At 39.8% G+C, this 20,593-nt stretch overlaps 1 protein-coding gene across 1 annotated transcript in view; it reads left to right on the top strand.

The window, feature by feature from the left end:
* SEC31B (SEC31 homolog B, COPII coat complex component) overlaps window positions 1–20,593 on the top strand; it is a 1,631,704-nt gene that overhangs the window by 1,210,981 nt on the left and 400,130 nt on the right. Inside the window, exon 20 of the mRNA XM_044055612.1 lies at window positions 10,455–10,600. Coding sequence (XP_043911547.1) covers window positions 10,455–10,600 — 146 coding nt within the window. The remainder of the gene's footprint in view (window positions 1–10,454; window positions 10,601–20,593) is intronic.

The following is a 20,593-nucleotide window of genomic DNA, read 5'->3' as shown; positions in this document are numbered from 1 at the left end:
ACTACATTAGGCAGAGCCCGTCACTAATACTCTTCAAGAGATACCTTGACGAGTGGATGGGTAACAGAAAATACATCCCTGGGATCACTTCATTGGCTCTGCTTGACAGAGGATCAGTTAATCAATGGGGCAGTGAAAGCCGACACACTCTGGCTAGGCTTATAAATGCCCTCGGGCAGATAGCCTAGTACCTACCTATGAACCTATAAATTCCCGAGGACAGCCAAGCATTTTTTTTTCCCCCGAGAAAAAAAATTCACTGAAGTGGCCATTCGGAGTTTTGGTAGTTCAATGTATGTGTGTTGAGGAAAACGCCTTTTGACAACATAGTATAGACCTGACTATTTCTGCCACTCTTCGCCATTTCTAATGTGTTTATATCCCTTTGTGTTGATCACTAGTCTGTTGTTGAAGTAAAGTTCTTAAGCTGGAAAAGGCTAGAGACCTCGGTGTTAGCAGTATCATCTAATGTTTCTTTATTTAGTACCCCTTCTAACATATACTGCCATTGTTTTTGTCTTATTTGTGTAGTGCTACAATGCCTACACATTATGTGGCAAGAGCTTTTAAGCATGTCTACTTAAATGTAGATATATATATCTAAATAATATATATATATATATATATATATATATATATATATATATATATATAGATAGATATATATAGATATGTATGTATATATATATATATATATATATATATATATATATCATAGTAAATAACCTAACCTCTTTAACTGTGCACACTTCCTGATTTTATATAATGTTCTTTGCAGCTTAGTTCTCCTTGATTGTATTCAAGGACCTAAGAAATACTTGGGACCATGATGATGAATGTAAAATAAAAAGTAGTAATAAAACAGCATTACAGATTATGATGAACCCTATATAAGGGAGAGTTGCTGCTGCTTTCTGCAGTCAGTCACATTGGCATTTGCTGGTCACAGTTCTAATTATCATTTGAGAAGGAAAGCAGCCGTGTTGCACATTTCTGACACAACTGATGAAAATCTATACCACCCAAATACTACAGTCTTCACAAAGAAATGGCTCCTGTCAATAATACAGTGTTAAGTATACTGTAAGTATGAACTGACTAGAAAGAAACAAACAGGTTTATAGGCTGAACTTCTTGGCATGGAAGGGTGTATCTGGAGTACAGATTTGGAGCTAAAGACAGACAAAGTCTTGTTTCCAATTTAGAGTTTGTATTGGTATATAGTTTTTATTTTATTTGTTTTATAACACAGGAGACTGTGGGTGTCCCTTTGCAAGATCTGTTTTTTTAAGAGATGAGGTTTGACAATTGATTGCAAAGGCAGGGGTTTCCATAGAAAGCATTTCTGTTTTTGACATTCCGCTAAGATTTTTGAAGTCAAGTGCTATGATTTTTAATGCTCAAAATTTGAATTGTTTAGTTAGGCGAAAGAAGATCTACCAAGAATGATTTCAGATAGTAAAGTGGTGAATTTGTAAAATACTTGTACTCTTGCTGTTTAGAATTAGAGCTCAGCAAAAAAAAAAAAAAAAAAAGACTAGGTATATTAAAGTAGTTGTGATGAAGATTTAGAAAAAAAAAGACTAGGTATATTAAAGTAGTTGTGATGAAGATTTAGACACCAGCAGAATTTGTTAATATTACAAATGGAGTAGTCATGCTGAGTTTGAGGTGGCAGGAATTTGTAGGACAAACAATCTACTGCATGCACTACATTACTGACTTGCCTTTTGCAAACCTTTAAAGACCAAATCCTGTGTCCATCATGGTAACCATTTGAAATGTTTAAACCCACTAGAGCAAGGCCCAAATTTGGAAACTAAATGGCCGAAATGTACTAGGTCAGTAATGACCATTTCTCAGAATATCCCTTTTTCTCCAAAGTATGGCAATCTTGGCGTTGGTATATATATATAGGTTTGGGGTTGTGGGAGGTGCAGGGATTCTTTCTTTTCCTGGGTTTTCTGTCTTTTATTTTCTTTTTTCCAGCTTGTCAGGACTTTGCATTTTGAGTGACAATGTTTAAATAGAGAACCATCTGTCAGCGTGTGTTCCTCTTTAAAAGATCTATATTCCTGTTATCCTTGCATTTATAAGTAGTTATGGTGAAGGTTTATTTCATTTTCAGTATATTAATAATGAAATCATACATATTAAAATTCATCTATGATATTCTTCGTGTTTCACTGTTGCAGTCATTACATTTGGGTTTATCTGATTGCAGGTAGCCCTTAGCCAGCTTGATTATCAAAGTCTTGGGTCCTGCGTCAGTTGCTGTCTCTTCTTCCATGACGTCAGGTAGTCAGGGATATAAAGCATGCAGCCGATGCCATTACATCAGTCTTTCTTACCGTGTGGTGCCCGAAACAGAAGCAGTTCGCAAGTGCTGGTTGGCCGACTCCTGAAATTTTCATTTTCGAGTTTCAAAACCGAAGTCTTCAAAAAAGCTAAGTACCCTGTTGGGGATCCTTTTTCTTGCTCTAAACCGATGTCAGTAAAAGTTAACAATTGTATTTCTTGTGGAAAGCAAATACCTCATAAAGATTTTCATTCGTACTGCATTCCTTGCTTAGGCCCAGACCACGACGTCCCTCACTGTCGGTTTTGTGCCTTATTCAATCCCCTTACTATTCGTTGTCGGATCATTTTCGCATCTAACTATTTTGGTACTCGGTTCAATTATCCAGAAATGGCTTCAGTAAACCATCCGACTACTGACATTCTGAATAAAACGTAAAGATAAAGACAGGGACAGACTGCATAGGCCCAAAGCTGCCGACAAAGTTTCCGTTAAGCTAGTCGCCAATTCGCTGGTACTCAGTGAGGCGCTTTCACAGCCCCTGATACCCGCTACTTCAGATTTGCAGGCCTCTACTGAGACTCATTCGGAGTCCGGTCTGCTGCGAGATGCTTCTTAGACTATGGAACCTGCGGATGTCTCTACCTTGGATGTGTCTGGAGCCGCTGTGCAGGCACCAGCTTCTGAGAGTGTATTCAGACCTACTGACTTGCATATCAGACTGACGCCATCTTCTTCTTCAAGGCCTAAGACTCGATCCACGCCTATAAAACCAACATCCAAACTGCATGGCCAGGCCCATATGCCTAAAAAACAAATGATAAGAATGGCTGAAGACCTTATTACTCTAATTAGGGGAAGCGACCCTTCTTCCCTCTAAGAGACCTAGAACTGATTTTCCTTCTGTTCAGGATTCTGAAATTTCTGTTTCTTCTGATGACCAGGATTTGCCCTTATCTACCTATGATGATTCTAACGCAGAGGACTCCATTCCCTCTGGTTCCCCTCCAGAAGATTTCTCTTTTGGTGAAACTTTGCACACTCTTAGGGAGCATTTCCGCTGGGTAAGCCAGGATTTCTCTGACTCCAAAAAGAGGCTTAGGGAATTCTTACACCTACCTCAACACAGGCCTTTAGCTATCCCCCCTGTACTGGACATTGTAGATGATGCCTTCTTGGAATCTAGCCTGGCCCCAGACACCTTACCTCGGCTCCCAGGAAACCTGACAGGTATTAGAGTACCTGATTCTCACAAGTTCCTCTTTAAGAATCCTACTGCTGACCCAGAGACCATTTCACAGGGACCCAAAGGCATTAAGGCTATTACTGCCAAAAATCCTACCCTGCTCTGATAGAGATTCCAGGGCTCTGGACATGTGGGGTAAGAAGGTATACACTTCTGCTACTTTGGCCATTAGGGCCTTAAACTGCCAGTTTCATATGTTAAAGTACCAGCAGCATATTATTGGATTACTTAAACAGAAATTGATGTTGATTCCTCACTGTGCTGAAAATAAAGAATTACATGATTTAATGCATTCTGCTGAACAAGATTGGTAAATATACTTTGCAGTGTGGTTTTGACTCCTTAGAGGCATTTTGTAGGGCTGCTGTTACTGGGTCTGTTCTTAGAAGGCATGCTTGGCTTAAGGATCAAACTCTGCCAGATCATGTTAAAGCCAAATTACTGGATGCTCCCTTAAACCGAGACCGCCTGTTTGGCAGCAAAGCAGAAAACGTTCTTAAAAAGATGGAGGAAAAAAGCTAAATCTATGCAAACTGTTAAAGATTTCCTGCAAGTACAGCCTCCCAGATTTAGTAGGCATTGACCTTCTAAGAATTGGTCCTATCCTGTATCTTCCAGGCCTTCTCAGTCCAAATCCAGGAATAGCAGACCACCTAGGCCACAGTCTCAAGGTACTCACAAGCCTAAGCAGTGGGGGGCTCCCACTTCCAAAGCTGGAAGTAGCAAGACACCACCCTATGGTAAACTGTCTCAGTGACTTAACCTTAAACCTTCCAAGCCCTGCTCAACTGACTGCGCCTTTAGGGGGGAAAGATCACCCTACATGCAAAAAACTGGGAACTCATTACCAAAGACAAATTGTTTTTTAAATATAGTCTCCCAAGGATACAGATCCCACTTCCACACCTTACCAACCCCAAAAGGTTGGCCAGACCCTACCCCCAAATCATTGGGCAGAGGCTCAACAGCAGGTTCTCTCTCTTCTAAGTATCAGGGCTATTCAGCCTGTTCCAGCAGAAGAATGGGGACAAGGTTTTTACTCCAGACCTTTCCTGGTACCCAGAAAAGACAACTCCTGGTGTCCTATCCTGGACCTATCTATCCTAAACACCTTTTTGGTAATTCCAAAATTCAAAATGCTAACTCTTCATCAGCTGCTTCCCTTGCTGGGCAAAAATGCCTGGTTGGCAACATTGGGTTTAAAGGAAGCTTACGTGCACATCCCAATAAGGTATTCTTTCAGAAAATACCTACGCTTCAGAGCAGCCTACAGGCACTATCAGTTCTCTGCACTGCCCTTTGGCTTATCTACTGCACCCAAGGTATTCATAAAATGCCTAGCTCCAGTCATTGCATTTTGCAGGCAAAGAAATATTCAAATAAACCCATACCCAGATGAGAGTCTAATTCAGGCAGAAAGCCAGGACATACTATTAAATCATCTGGCATTTGTAAAGAAACTGTTAACCCCACTGGGGTACACCATAAATGAAAAGAAATCTCATCTAGTACCCTGCCAACAAATTGTATTCCTGGGAGCAAGCTTGAACACAACTTCCCAGATGGCCCAACTCATGCCAGGGAAACAAGTTTATCTAATAGCCTACTTCAAATTATTGGCCACAGAGACCCAGTTAACTTCAAGCTCTGGGGTTCATGGTCTCTTGCATCCTACTAATTCCATATGCAAGACTGCATATGAGAAAATACAGTGGTATCTAAAAAGCCTATGGTGTCAACATTCTCAGGACCTGGAATCAGTGATTCTTATCATCCCTTGTATAAAGACAGAATTCCTTTGGTGGGCAGAGGCCTGGTACCTCAACACGGGACTGCCATTCACTCTACCCCCTGCCGCCCAAACCCCTACAACAGATGCATCAGACTGTGCAAGGGGGGCTCACTTGGCAGGGCAGTGTATTCAGGGCAAATGGAACCTGATTCAAATGCACCTGCATATCAGTCAAAAAGAAATGTTAGCTGTACAGAATGCTCTGACAGCCTTCAAGGACCACATCCTTCCGGGACAATTATTGGTAAAAACAGACAACACCACTGTTATGTGGTACATAAACAAGCAGGAGGGAACCCACTCATACCCCCTCTGCATACTAGCCATGGCTCTGTGGAATACAGCCTTGAGCTAGCAAGTGCACCTGCAGGCTCAATTCCTGCCAGGCAATCTAAACTCTCACTGGCAGATGACCTAAGCAGAAATCTCATGGACCCACATGAGTGGAAAATGGAACCAAAGATATTCAACATGTTGAGAAACAAATGGGGGAGCCCAGAGACAGACCTGTTTGCCTGCCCTCAGAACTACCAGTTGGACAAATTCTGCACAAGGACTTACCACAGACAAGCTTGGAAAGTGGATGCCCTGTCCTTCACCTGGGAAAACCTCTCAGTTTATGCCTTTCCCTCTCTGCCTCTCCTCTCCAAAGTTCTACTAAAGATCAAACATGACAAACCAAGGACAATGCTCATTGCACCAGACTGGTACCCCCTCTTGTGCAGTGTGTCACTGCTGCAACCATGGCACCTGCCTCAGACCCCTTCCCCGCTGTCCCAGCAGGAGGGCCAGATTCTGCACCCTCAGCTTCAAACCCTGAACTTTGCAGCCTGGCTAATTACCTGAGCTCTCCATTACCATCCCTCAGTAAGCAAGTGCTGGATGTCATTCTGGAGGCAAGGAGGCCTAGTACTAGAAAATCTTATGCTGAAAAGTGGAAAAGATTCTGTTCCTGGAGCCAAACTCAGGGGATGGACACAGCAGTGCCCAGTTTACTGCATATTCTTCAATACTTAATAGAGATGCTTCACAAGGGCCTTTCCTTCTCTTCCATTGAAATTCATGCCTCTGCCATTTCAACACATTATAATAAGGAGCCACCCCTCTTCTCTCACCCACTGCTGAAGAAATTCGTCAGAGGGGCCAAATATTTAAGACCACCCAGGAGAGCCCCTATTCCAGCCTGGGACCTTAACTTTGTATTGGAAAAGCTCACTCTGCCTCCCTTTCAGCCAGCTGCAACTGCAGAATTGAAATTCCTTTCTTGGAAAATGGCCTTCCTTCTAGCCATCATTTCAGCAAGAAGAGCGTCTGAATTACAGGCTCTCATGGCAGTGGAGCCCTTCATCATTTTCCATGCTGACAGGGTGTCCCTCAGGACCAATCCTTCCTTTATGCCCAAGGTGGTAGCCAGTGTGGCCCTTAATCAGTCCATTAATTTGCCAACCTTCTGTTCTAATCCACAGAACAAAGGAGAATGAATACTGCACTTTTTGGACATGCACAGACAACTTAGAGTTTATTTGGACAGGACCAAGCCTCTCAGAAAAACTGAACAGCTGCTAGTTGCCTTTGCTGCAGGGGCAGAGGGGAAAGCCATTTCAAAGCAAACCATTTCTAAATGGATAGGCCATTGCATTAATTTCTGCTGTAAGCACCATGGAAAACCTACCCCACAGGGGATAAGATCACATTCCACCAGGGCTGCATCTACTTCAACAGCCTTTCTCAGAGGTGTTCCTACCAGGGACATCCTAGAAGCTACTACCTGGAGTTTTGTTCATACCTTCGCCAAGCATTACCACTTGCCTATTTTCTCTAAATCCAGAGCTGGTTTTGCCACTGCGGTCTTACAGGGCCTAATAGCTGGTCCTAATGCTCTCTAATTGCCTCCTCCCTTCCTTAGCTTTGGGAATTTACTTAAATGTAATGACTGCAACAGTGAAAAATGAAGAACATAGTACAGTTGTCTACACTTACCATAAATGTAGATGTTCGAGTGTATTCACTGTTGCAGTCCTGGTTTACCCTCCCTCCAGCCTCCTGACTTCTATTTGCTATACTCTCTTCTTGTTTACTGTATTTAAGCTTTCTGGTGTATTTGCTTATAATTGGAGGTGTAACCTTGTATATAATTGCTTCCAATTATGGGGGGCACCTGACATCTGGGGCAAGAAAAACTGATGTAATGGTGTCGGCTGCATGCTTTATACCCCTGACTACCTGACATTATGGAAGAAGAGACAGCAACCAACGCAGGACCCAAGACTTTGATAATCAGGCTGGCTGAGGGCTACCTGCAAGCAGGTAACCCAAATGTAGTGACTGCAACAGTGAATACACTTGAACATCTACATTTATGGTAAGTGTACACAAATGTACTATCTCTAGCATGAGGTGCACTTTTGGCTGCTTCCTGAATTACTGTCATGATGCATCACACTTTGATGACACTATTCCAAGTATAAGAGAAAAGCAAGCCTTTTTAGAAGTGAGGACCCAGCTGGTGTTGGGATGTGCATTCAGCAGTTGAAATTAGATCTAAAAATAAAACTTTATTACTCATACGTAACACTACTTTTTGAATTAGTGTGTGGGATGCGGTGAGCAGTGCAGCTCTGCATGTGTGGAGCTATGTTGAAATGGTTTTGAAAGCTGCAGCAGCCTGTGAATATAACAGCATTTAGTTCTGAAGTCTGACAGTAACATTTTCAAGTAACCTCCTTACAATAATTGCACCCTGCTACCCATGTCTGACCCAGACCTGGTGATCAAATGATAAAATAACAGGTTACAAAATGAATATGATTAAAACGTAGATACCATACCTTTCAAGTGTACCTCATTACGAGGAACATACCTCATTTAGGGTCTTAAAAAGTTCATGTTCCTCGAAGTTCGTCAAAGTTCCACATTGAAAGAGTCTGTCATGCATTCAGTGTTAGGAATTTTTTTTAAGTGAAATCCATGGTAAATAGAAATTAATCATATTAATTCATTAAAGGATCTTCTTTATAAGTAAAACCAGCATATTTTAACCATCCTATGACCTTCCTAGTTGAAGTTGTTAGTAAGCCATTAGTATGTGTTCCACATTTTGCCCATTTGTTCCATATTATGAAGGCAAGTGTTCCTCATTTTGGCAATTGAAAGTTGAGAGCTATGGTAGATACTCCAGTTCAAACCCTTTTTATGTTAAACTATTTAAACAGTTGAATAACTGGAGAACCTAGGGAATTAATGGTGTCTCTTTTATGTTTCCTTAATTGAGTGTATTAAGTTATTGGAAATGCTTATTTTGTCTGTTGCTTCCGTTGCATGTAGTCTTCTTCATGATGTTATTTGCTTCAGGATAAAAACACATTATGCCAAAAATTCTTATGGGGATGGTTTCACTAAAATACCTTGGAATGCATTTACTGCATCAAGAGAAAATCAATGACATCAAGTTCCCAGCCTCAGTTAATGTTTTTAGTGCAGGTTTATGTTGGCCAAGTATAGCAGGAACTTTTTTTTGTGGCCTTTTAAAATCAGCTTCATAATGTATGTTGTAGACATTATGTGGGCAGAGTCTTTGTGTAATTTTATTTTGAGTCGTAATTATTTTGGATAGTATAAGTGGTCATTCTAGTTGTACTTTTTTTGTCATCAAAAATATTTTAATCATTATGTGCTACATTCCTGCTAATGGAATTAATTTGTCCTGATATGAATAAGTATTTTTTTATTGAAAAATTACTTAATTTGATTTTCTTCCCAAATGATGAGTGGATCATGTGAGTGAGTGTCGCTTAGCCCATTAAAGTTGAGCAGCTTAATTCATATGCTTCAGGTAGTAGCAGTCATCAAGCATGTTTTTTTTTTTTGCTCATTTTTTGATGGCAAGCCTTTGCCAAGACACTTAATGTAGAAGATGTGATAACAAAAACTATGGAGTCTTGGTGATGGATTCACCCTCAAAGAGCCCAATATGAGGAATGATCTGAGAGGCCTAAGGGCAGAAATACTCAGTATGAAACCATGCCAAAAGACTTCTGAAGCAAAAGCAGCGATCAGCAGGAATCTTTATGTAATCAAGACATTGTGATTGTAAAAGTAAATGATTTTTGGCTGCATTTAACATCTATTCATTTGAGTTGAAAATACTCATTCAAACTGTCTTTTGGTTCCTGACTTCCCACACTTAGATAGTTATATAGAAAGATGTTAGCTAGTCCTTCATTGAAATTCTGGACAAGGAGAGATCCCTGGGAGTTTTCTGGCTGAAGGCTAGGGCTGTTTGAAGGGTAGTCAAGAATCCCTGGCACCCTCATCTTCTGTTTTCATATAACCATCAGACTTCTTTTCATTCTGGGCTACCCTTTATAGTTTTCAGATGACCATTTGAAAGGCTGATTTTGGACATAACCTTGTAGACCGATAGTAAAAATGTTGATGCATTCAAATTTCCATACAAAGACTGACAATGTGAATGAACTCATTTAATCATGTGGGCCACTTCAAGATGATGGCTGACTGAAGCCATCCCCATTTTTATTTAATCATCTTGTTTTCCATCCGTTATCAGTGATTGTTGTTAGGTATCCATTCAGTTTGGTGACTGCATTTGGCCCAGACATCTCAGAGTTGGTGCAACTACTATATCTCTACTTTGATATCGAATGTCATGAAGCGTGATGCAGCCTGACTGCATTTTTCATTCTACATGGTGGAGCTTTTACACAGAATAGCTTATGCCTCTTGTCTACACACAGACATTCTCTTTGTTGTACACTGGGATAAGATTTGTCATATTGGAATGAATTGCCATTGTACGTCTTGTAACATCATGCTACAGATACCCAGTCATACACAAGCCAAAGCCAGATTATTTAAATTTTATGTACTGTGACCGCATCTATAACTGGAAGAAGTATGTGTGGGGACTAAAATTTGTAGAGGTAATTCCTCAACATGTGCCCCTAATGACAAAGTCCCCAGTATATTTCACAAGAACATAGGTTTTCTGTTAAGGGATGATAAACTATTCACTAATGTGTACAGGTGTTTGCAGTCTGTCCAAGGATCATATGTTTAAGTTTTCTCTTAAATTATTTTCTTTCTCTCTCTCAATATAGATATTTTGGGTCATCGACTTGAGACAGAGGGGGATGAGAACCAGTGTGTGCAGGCATGCCTTTGTTATATCACCTCAGGGAATGTGGAGAAGATGGTGGAATGTTGGGTCAGAAATAACAAGAGCTCCTCTCCACTGGCTTTGCAGGTATAATCCACTCCTTGAATAACTGAAATTATTTCTGAGTTTCTCAGTAATATCTTCAGTCCTGTGTCATTTCATTCAGCTGGTTGTGGGTCAGAAGATTGTGTAGTAAGAGTGGACTGAGTAATGGGATATTTTATGGCCTACTTACTCATATTTGTGGGCTGTTCTCCAATGTTGTCTTTGTATGAGACTTTTACTAGTAGATGTCATGCTGTGATTGGTGATGCTACTTGGCCCTCTGTGGCGCATTAGGGACTTAAACATTTTGTCATCTCAGTCAAAATACTAATTTCAAAGTGATATGTGTTCTGGTAATGCAGAAGCAGTTGATTTGAATAAAATGTAAATGCAGCATCTGACGTATCTGGCCTACATTCTTGAAGATGGCACTCTTTTTCTGGCTTTCATTGCCTTGATACTTTTGTTTTTAATATTGTCAATTACAATTTTGCAGAGTATATGCATTTTGAAAAAAGCATGTTACCATGCTGCTACTAACCTAATGGTTGAGTATAATTGGAGGAAAGATGGTTGTTAATGTCATGGAGATTCTCTTTGCCCAAGTACATGTATTATTCACCTGCTTGCCTCACTGTGTACTTGTTGAAATTTTTCAGCCTAATTTATGTTTTTAAGACAGCTTAAAAACTCGTCAGCTCACTGTACCAGCAGGGGCCATTAGCAGTTCAATGAGCAGAGGAGCTCCTTGCACTTTAGCTTACCAAGTTGAATGTACCAAAGAAAATAAACTCTGCAATGGAATCCTGAGGATCAGGCATCTCTGGGGAATGAATGTAACCACTAATAGAATGATTGGTTTCAGTACAAAGTTATAAAAGAGCTTTAAAAACAAATCTTCCTAGTTTGTTTTAGGACTTGTTAAAATTGTGCTGGGATAAGTAACAAGAGATCCATGCCCCCCAATTAGTCAGGCTCACAATAACAGGAGACTGGAATCAGTATTGCACATAGTTTCTCAACTACCATTGCTGTTCTTGATTGAGATGATTTTCTTTTCATATTTGCATCTTTGTTATCAGCAAAAAGATGCTCAGAAAAGCAGGCTTGACCCTTCCTTCCCAATTTATTTTCCACCACTTGAAGATGTCAGGTTTGTGTTGGCTTTTCATAGCTATACCAAATGTGTGTATACTTTTTCAAAGTGCTATGATTATTCATTTTATTTCTTTTAAATCTATTTCTTTGTCATTACTAAGTAATATTTACACCAGTATTTCATAAATACTTCTGTGAAAAAAAGAAAAAAAGGCCTTGTGTTGTGAATACTTGACACTACATTATTTCACCATCTGAAACATTGTCTTGCTAAACATTGGGCCTGATCATCCCTTATAGAGGAGTGTAGATGCTACAGGAGTATTTACAAAAGAAATGGTGACAGCAGAGATCTTTTTGAACTTTGGAAAATAAATATTCCTACTGTATGTCTTCATTTTTAGAAAAGAATTGCAAGAACATCACAACTATCATACTAGGAATTAGAAGCAGATGCACACCTTCTTACAAGTTGTGATATAATTAAGGCTGAAGGTTTGCATAGTTAAAAACAACAATGGCAATGTTGTTAAACATTACAATGTATATGTAGTTGATACATTTGGTACATGAAGTACAAAGTATTACTGAAAACAAGGAAGTAATGATCATGTGGGTAAGGTGGAAACAAGGACATTAGATGTAGTAGTTGAAGAGAAAAAGACAGAATTAGCATTGGTTATTGAAACTGCTACACACAGCAACTGTTGTGTGTTATGTACTGAAAGACAGAAAGTTTTAAAATATCAAGGCATTCCTGCATAAACCAGGGCAGTATGGAGTAAGTATACTCAGATGGTTCCAGTGGGCTAATAAAAAAGAATTTCCAAACATATCTAAAGATGTTATCAGTACAGGTAGCCCAGTATGAACGACAGAAAGAGGCATTTCTGGGTGCATTATTGGTGGTGAGAACAGCACTTCTGACACATACATCAAGGAGTGAAGCAAAACTGATTTCATGACCTGTCTAGTTGAACTTTTCTACCTATTCATCAAAATTCCAACTATGCTAAGTTGTAACTCTACTAGACATTGATATTAAAATTTATGTTAGTGACATGTTACCTATGCTGTATTTACCTGAGACTTTTTTATTGCATGTTTTTTGAATGTGGAGCATGTCTCCATAAGTTGTAACTATAGTTAACACTGTTACTAGTTGTTTATGTTACTGACTTGTTTGCCTATGCTGTAGTCAACTGACACTTTATTGTATGTTGTTGTTAATGTGTAGCTTTTCTCCCCGGGCCTCCCCTGAAAATGGACTCTCTTCGGCTCAGTGGACTGTCCCGGTAAACAAATGTCAAATAAAATAATAAATAAATGAACTGTAATTATGCCCTGAAGTAGGAATAGGGTCCATTTTTGTTATGGTATTAAAAAAACTTAACATATTGAAAAGATAAACATAGATATAAACCAAGCAGATCTGCTTTATCTGCTTATTGAACCAGTGAGGATTCCTTGCCTGTCATGGTTCAGCTAATCTCACAGGTTCATAGGAAGGTACTAGGCTATCGGCCCTGGGGCCTGTACAAGCCCAGCCAAAATGGTACCCTGGCTTTTGCCACCCAAGAAAATTATTTTCCTGTGCCACTGTCGAGCAGAGCCACAGAGGTGATCCCCGGGGTGAATTTCCTATTTCCCATCCAATCATCAAGATTTTTCTTGAAGAGTGCTAATGAGGAGCTTTGTTTGATATAGATAGGTAGTTTATTCCAGAGTATGGGAAGTCTCTGGGACAGGAATCTATCCCTCCGGCATGTTCTGTTTATTGTGGTGACAAGGTTTAGGTCCCTAGAGCATGTAGCTCAGAGGGATTGGGATTTCTTTAAGTGGAGCATGTCCAACAGCTCTGGGTTTAACATAGCTTTGTATGTTAGGCAGAGATCACCTCTGAGTAGGCGATATGTGACAGAGTAAAGCTGGAGGTTTTTGAGGTGGTCTGCTTAGGACATCTGTTTGAGGCCAGTAATCCTCTTTGTGAGGTATTTCTGCGACCTTTCCAGTTGTTGTAGATGTCTTGTGAGGTACATACCAAAAGGGGCATTGTACTCTATAATGGGTCTAATGAGTGATGAGTAGAGGGGAACAATGACCTCTTTTTTTTCTGGATGAGAAACCTTTTGTGATGAGGTGTGCCACGTAGAAGGATTTCCTGACAACTGTGGTGATGTGTTTATCAAAGGAGAGACTACTGTTCACCTGTGTCCCAAGGTCTCTTATGACACTTTCGGTGTTAAGTATACTACCGCCTATGCTGTAGTTCATGGGTACAGAGTTTTTACCAAAGGGGATGACGATGTACTTTTTGGCATTGAGCTTGAGGCCATGGCTTTGACACCAGGCATCTGTCTCAGTGAGGCCCTTTTGTAGGATGTCCACATAGTTAGGAGTTTCGATTATGGCTCCTAGTTTGCAGTCATCTGCGAACTTCGTTAGCCAAAGACCTTCTGTGTTAGCCTGTACTTGTACTTCAGAAAAGTAGATACCAAACAGGAGAGGACCCAGGACTGAACCCTGTGGTACTCCACTTGTCACTGATCTGAAGTTGGATTTTGGAGTCTTCTACTTTCACAGTTTGGGTTCTGTCAATGAGCCAGTTGGCAACCCATCTTGTGACATAGGGATTTATACCTAGTTTAGTGAGTTTATCTATAATTCCAGAGTGGGGGATGGTGTTGAAAGCCTTGGCAAGATCTAGATAGGCTGTGTGAACCACCTTACCCATGTCTACGGCTTTGGTGACTGCTTCAAAGAAGTCTATCAGGTTTAGGAGACATGATCTGCTTTTTACAAACTCAAACTGGGTGGGGTCCAGAGTTTGGAGATTACCAATGTCTTTGTTTATAAGTTCCATGATGATACGTTCCATGGCTTTGCAGACCAGGCTCGTCAGGCTAATGGGGCGGTAGTTCCCAGGGTCCGTGGTGGCTCCCCCCTTTGTGGAGTGCAATAAATGTTGCTTTGCGCCATTCAGCAGGCACAAAGCCTGAGGTTAGGATTGAACATGGTACTTGGGCGGGGTGCCAGTTCGTTCTGTAGTTCGTGTAGAATGCAGCCTGGGATGTTGTCTGGTCCCATGGATGCTGTGTTCTTGACTTTGGAGAGTGTGGTTTCTTAGCTCATCAAAAATGATCTTACTGAATTTTTGATGACTTAATTTTCAGTGAGTATGTTTTAACTCCTATGCACTTTGTGGAGTGCAGTTTCTGGTCATTCTCTCTCCTTTAGCATCAGTCACTCAGCAAACTTGTAGCCTGTGGTGAGAAGATTTATGTCACACCATCAAAGGCATTGATGCCAGGAAAAAAAATCCTCAAAGTTAGTGACATTGGTGCCATCATTCACACCATTGCAGTATGTAAATAGGAGTTACTGATTTCATGTTTATTTTGAATATTCTGCCTAAATCTGGTATTGAAGTTCACCAGCTATCCGGAGGTGGCTTTAAATAAGTGATAGACTGCTGCATAAGAGCCTTGGGACCATTCAGTTCTGGGGAGGGCACATTAGATGATTATCTTACTGAAATGACTGTCCTTTGCTTATTGAAAATGATGTTTTGACTTTGGAGGATAATTCTATTCACTTTACAGAGCCATAAAAGTATGCACCATCTTCACCAAGTTCCTTGTTTTGTCAAGTTCTCCGGAGTAGGTACACCCCCTACTCATGATTCCTCATTATCTTTCAGAACTTTGCAGTGTATAAACAAGTGGACACTGGAATATCTAGATGTACCAGAATCATTACTGAAGGTTCTGTTGTCATTCCTTTTTCTAATGCATTCTGGTATCAAGTCTATCTAGAAGACTCTTCAAAACTTTTGACTAAACCTCACTCTATGGTTCTTACTTTCTGACCAACATCTACTAATATGTTTTGCCAAGACACGAGCTTCATTTGAGGGATTAAGGAGACGTCACTTCATGAATGACCTTTAGCTGAACATGATCTCAGAGTGCATAGATCTTTTGGGATGAAAAGAGCAATACAGCATTTATTGTTGTGATACTCACAATATACTCTATGCAAGCTTTAATGTGCACTTGATCAGGTAGAACCTCAGAATAATTAGTGAGATCTAATCTTCATCATGCCTGTGTTTTGGATGAACATATGATTCCCTAGAAGACTGGATGTGATGGTATGATGCTCATACACAGTCATTAAGGCATATGACTATGCTAGGACTTCTGCTTTTAGTGTGGTGTGTTACAGATGTGTATAGTTCAGTTCAGTTCTTCATATAGAACACCAGCAGACATTTTAGAATGTCAAACCGGTTTAATTGATGTAGGAGGCAAACTGATTACAGAGATCCTGTTCTACCTCAAGGAGAGAGATCAGGTGGTTTCTTGCCTTCATCCTTTATTTAAGACTTTTTATTCCAAAAATGGGGTATTGTAAAAGGAAGCAGCATTTTAAACACCTCTGTTGTGCATCTATTGCAGAGTATTTCCCAGTCTCAGCAGCTTATTGTTTGAGAATTCCCCTGTCAAGAAGCCTCCCTTTCCAGCTAAGCCTTCACTTCTGAAGGGTTTTCAAAGCTTTTCTTAGACATCTTCTGTGGGTCTAGGACGTTTTTAGGGGTCAATTTGCCATATTTGGTCCAAAATGAGTTCATACTATTGGTCATTTAGACCATATAGCTATTGGAGAATAGACATATCTTGGAATTACTAGGTTTTCTCATGAGAGTTTCCCCCCTTACAGGTCTCATGTTAGCAGTTTTGGAAGAATGTTTGCTGCATGCAGATGCCACCAAATGAATACCCTTTAGAAGAAGTTTAACTCCTTGCTCTTCTTGTATCTCAAAATGATGTGTGGGGGGATCTGTGTTCAGTTTTCATCTCCTCCACCATCACATTTACTACAAAATGTTCAGGTTGCTTTCAGTATAGTATGTTGTAAAACGATTACTGCTGCTTGCACCATGAATGTGAAAAATTCTTATCTTCATATTTTAGTCATGTGGATAACAGTACAGATATTGGGTCACACCTTCCAGTTCAGAACCTTTCCCTTTGGGTTGACATCTGAAGCTCATATCTTCATAAAGTGTCTTGCCGCAGTCACTGCCCATCTTCAGAGTCTGGGAATTCATACTCCTTTCTTTGGTTGATTGGCTTCTTGCTTATTCTTCCCAGACTGCTCTTCTTTCATCCTGGTAGAGGAAGTAGCAGCTCCTTCAACTCTTGGGCATCACTGTGAATGCCACCAAGGCCCAAATTCACTTCTCTCAGTTTTTTTTTATTTTTTTGAGTTTTATTTTAAGCCAGATAAATCATTCTGTATTCCTGAGCCTTCACTGGTAGACATGCATTATTCCTGACTGCATTACTTTTATTTCATGACTTCATTTTCTTGTTTGACACTACCTTCATATTCTGTGTCTTGTGTCTTCAGTAACTTTGGAGGTTTCTCATGCTTCACTTTGTATGAGACTCTGTCAGATATACCTGGCCTCTTTGAAGCAGTATATAGGTGGTATGGCTTGCAATATCCTGATCCTAGATCATATTCACTGCAAATGGCAGTGATGTAGAGTGGCCATATCTTCTAGCAGGTGTGCCATTTCAGATCCCTTCCCTCCTGATGACTGATTTCTTCATGGTTTGGGTGCTTACATTTAGAATATGATCATTAATTGCACTGGAGCTCCTACTGAAATCCAGCCACACAGATGTTTTCTGCAGTACTTTGTGATCCACAAAGCATTGTGCTTCTTTCCAGACCACCGTCTTATTCATGTTCGTCAGATCTGGTTACCATTCAGTGATGTATTACATCAGCAAGAAAGGGGCAACATAATCACTTCCTTTTCTTCAGCACAGTTTTGTACTCTGATGTTTTTGGTTACATCAAGAAACATGTCTCTTTTGGACTGTGCTTGCTAGGTACTTGGAACATTCTAGAAGATTTCATTAGTAGAATGTAATCTGCATACTAAGCTGGTGTACATCACCATTTTGATCACCACATCGCTAAATATTGGCCTTTCTGCAACTGGGACTAGTACAAAGATTTTACAGTTCTACTTTCTAGGAACAGATCTTGGAGTCTGTTGGCCTGACACGGTTTCGTACCATAGATCAGGAAGTTTAGTTCTGATTTTTCTCCACTTCCTTATGCCCTATTAGGATTCTTCAAAGTTGAATGTCAAATACAAATCTGGTGCCCTCTTCTTCAGAAACTATTTTTATATTCACCTCATCACTTCTCAGAATTTCTGACAGCTGTCTGTGACTGACTCAGCTGTTGTGGACCTTTCTGTTCTTCATATGCCTGACTCTTGAGAATACAATTGTTTCTAGGTGGGCAGTTTGCACAGAGATTTCATTTTCATCCTAGCAGCTAGGAAAGTTCCACTAGATCCATATGTATGATCTGATGCATGAACGCGAGTGCCATTTGCTTCCTGATGTTGGGTCCTCTGGTTCCATTCTTCCAATCTCTGTCTCTCTCTCTCTCTCTGTGTATGTATGCACATGCACACACATGCACTGGATCTAAGTTTGTTGCACCAGTTCAGAGGTAATAAATTTGCAGAACACAGATGTGTGTCCTAATGTGCTTGAACTTAAAGGGACAATCAAACAGTCTAAAATTCTGACTGAAAGAAACTTGTCCTGATACCTCCAAGTTGTCATCATCCACCTACCACATTGTCATCAACCCCACTCCTGGTTTCAAATTACTTTTTGTAGCCTTGTTTTCATTCCCTCTAGTGAAAACAATTAACAATATTCAGTTCCTGTCAAAGTTTTCAGTCCCCGATCTCTAGGAAACAGTAAGGTTATTACATTTTTCCTGTGGTTTTGTGGTTGGGTGGTTAGGCAAGATTCTCAGTGTTTACTTTTTATGAACTTGTCAAATGGCTTATTTCATTTGTGCAGCTCTTTTTTTCCTTTTTTTTTTGGTATAATCAAAAGAGTACAGTTTAGTGAATTCATAATAAATCTCAAGTCTGTCGAAGTATTCCTTTTACGCGATGGTAAAGCAATCTCAGAATAAGTATGATAACTGTCATAGGTTGTCATACTGTGCAGCCCCCATTGTGACAGTAAATTTTGTACTTCATTGTTTAAAATTAATATATTGCTTGCATTATACATGTTTTTTTTTACAGCAGGTCAGAAAACTATTACACTTTGCTAATATTCAAAGATCAAAATACAAAATATGAAAAAAAAGGCCACTTCTACTATGGCTTGAAACTTGTATCAGTCTAATGCTTTCTACAGAGGAAGTGGCAGTCATGCATAACATCATAGCACTTAGCTAGCATTCAGAAATCTGCACAAAATCAAATATGAAATGAAATGAACAGAAGTCTGTGTTTACGAATGCTTTAGCTTTATGTTGCTCATATGCTTTCCTGCATATTAGCAGCAAGTGATGTCATAAAATTCTTGAAAGGGTACTTTTCTCTGAGCATAAAAAGCACAGGTGAAACTAATGAATTACTCTGTGAGAGCTGTTGAGTACAACTGCAATTTGAGATGGAGTTTGACTAAGACTATTGAAACTTCCTGTAAGCACCTGTCCCCCAACCTCTGCAGCCAAAGCTGGGACATTCTCTGAAAGCCAGATTGAAAATGTAAAGAAAGACCAGAATCAAAACAAAAAAATCTCTGGAATTGCCCCTTTAAACATTCAAACAAGAGGACAGCTGTGAGGGAATGGTACACAAGCAGTCAGCAAGTGAGAATGTGCAGTACAACTTTATATGTACTGTTTATACATGAGGTAAGGTATTCAACCCCTACTGTTTCCATATAGTTAACTGTTTTTTTTTTTTTTATTTTCCAACTACCTCTATTCAAAAAGACAAAATGTGTGTATCAGAGCACCGAATATAGCTGAAACAATATATAGATTTTAAAATGATGAATAAACACACCAAATTATACTTTTGTATGGTCACATAATCCACCATTATACAAGCTGTTAGGCATTTGGAGAAAAGGAGGGCAGCACTAGCAATGTAAAACAAGCTCTGCAGGAAACAAAATGTTAATCTAACAAGGAAAATTAAAGCCTAACGTATGTAAATTTAATCAGAATTTTTTAAGCCTTCTCAGGTCCTAAATCAATCCCACTCTGTCACCATTCCAAGAAACCATCCAGTAGTGAGGAGGAGCAACCTCATTACTAAGCTGCTTGCTCCCACTGTGCGTTAGTGGTTAACTTGTGGTCACCATTTTAAGAAAAAATACTTTTTCTTTTCCAGACTGTTCTTGAATAATTCCATTGTGTACATTTTTGTCACTGTAATGTAAAGCTCCTCAAACTATGGGTACTTTCCAATTTTCTACTGATTGGTTAACATCTCCTTAATGGTGGCTGAAAAGGCTATCACCAGTCGTAATTCATGCTTTGTCCACACTTCATCATTCTCAGGACTAAAAAAATAAATCTGGGCCCCATGCCACTCAGTTAGGCCAAAGCTCTGTGATTGACTTGTCCCTACTGAACAAAGGCTTTTAATTAATTAATTTATTTATTTTTGCAGGCCCTGAAAACATGCCACATGTCACGTGCTTCCCACAGCGACATTACCAGTTCTGTGGGGACCTCCGGTACATCCACATAAAAATATTGACTGCATTGCCAAGCAAAATCCCTGTATAGTAATAACCTTTTGTGATAAACCAGATTTGCCAGTAGCAAGCTTTTCACACTGTTTCAGAATCTGAACACCCAAAAATTTTCTTAGTTTAAACAGATTGAGAGCATAGGAACCACCAATGAATCCAAGGTGACCCTATGCAAAAAAGTACTCATCTTATAGGAGTGATATGTCTGTCTGTGATATATCATGCAGGCAGAGACAAATTCCTCTGCAAAGTATGTGACAAGTTAAGCTTACAAAAGTAGGTGGGCTTTCCCTTCCTCTGATTCCAGTGCAAGGAAATAAAAGTTTTA

The sequence above is a fragment of the Protopterus annectens genome, chromosome 14.part0 (assembly GCF_019279795.1).
Source record: "Protopterus annectens isolate FY-2018-M chromosome 14.part0, PAN1.0, whole genome shotgun sequence".
Taxonomy (NCBI): Eukaryota; Metazoa; Chordata; order Ceratodontiformes; family Protopteridae; genus Protopterus; species Protopterus annectens.
This window is presented reverse-complemented; position numbering and strand designations above follow the sequence as displayed.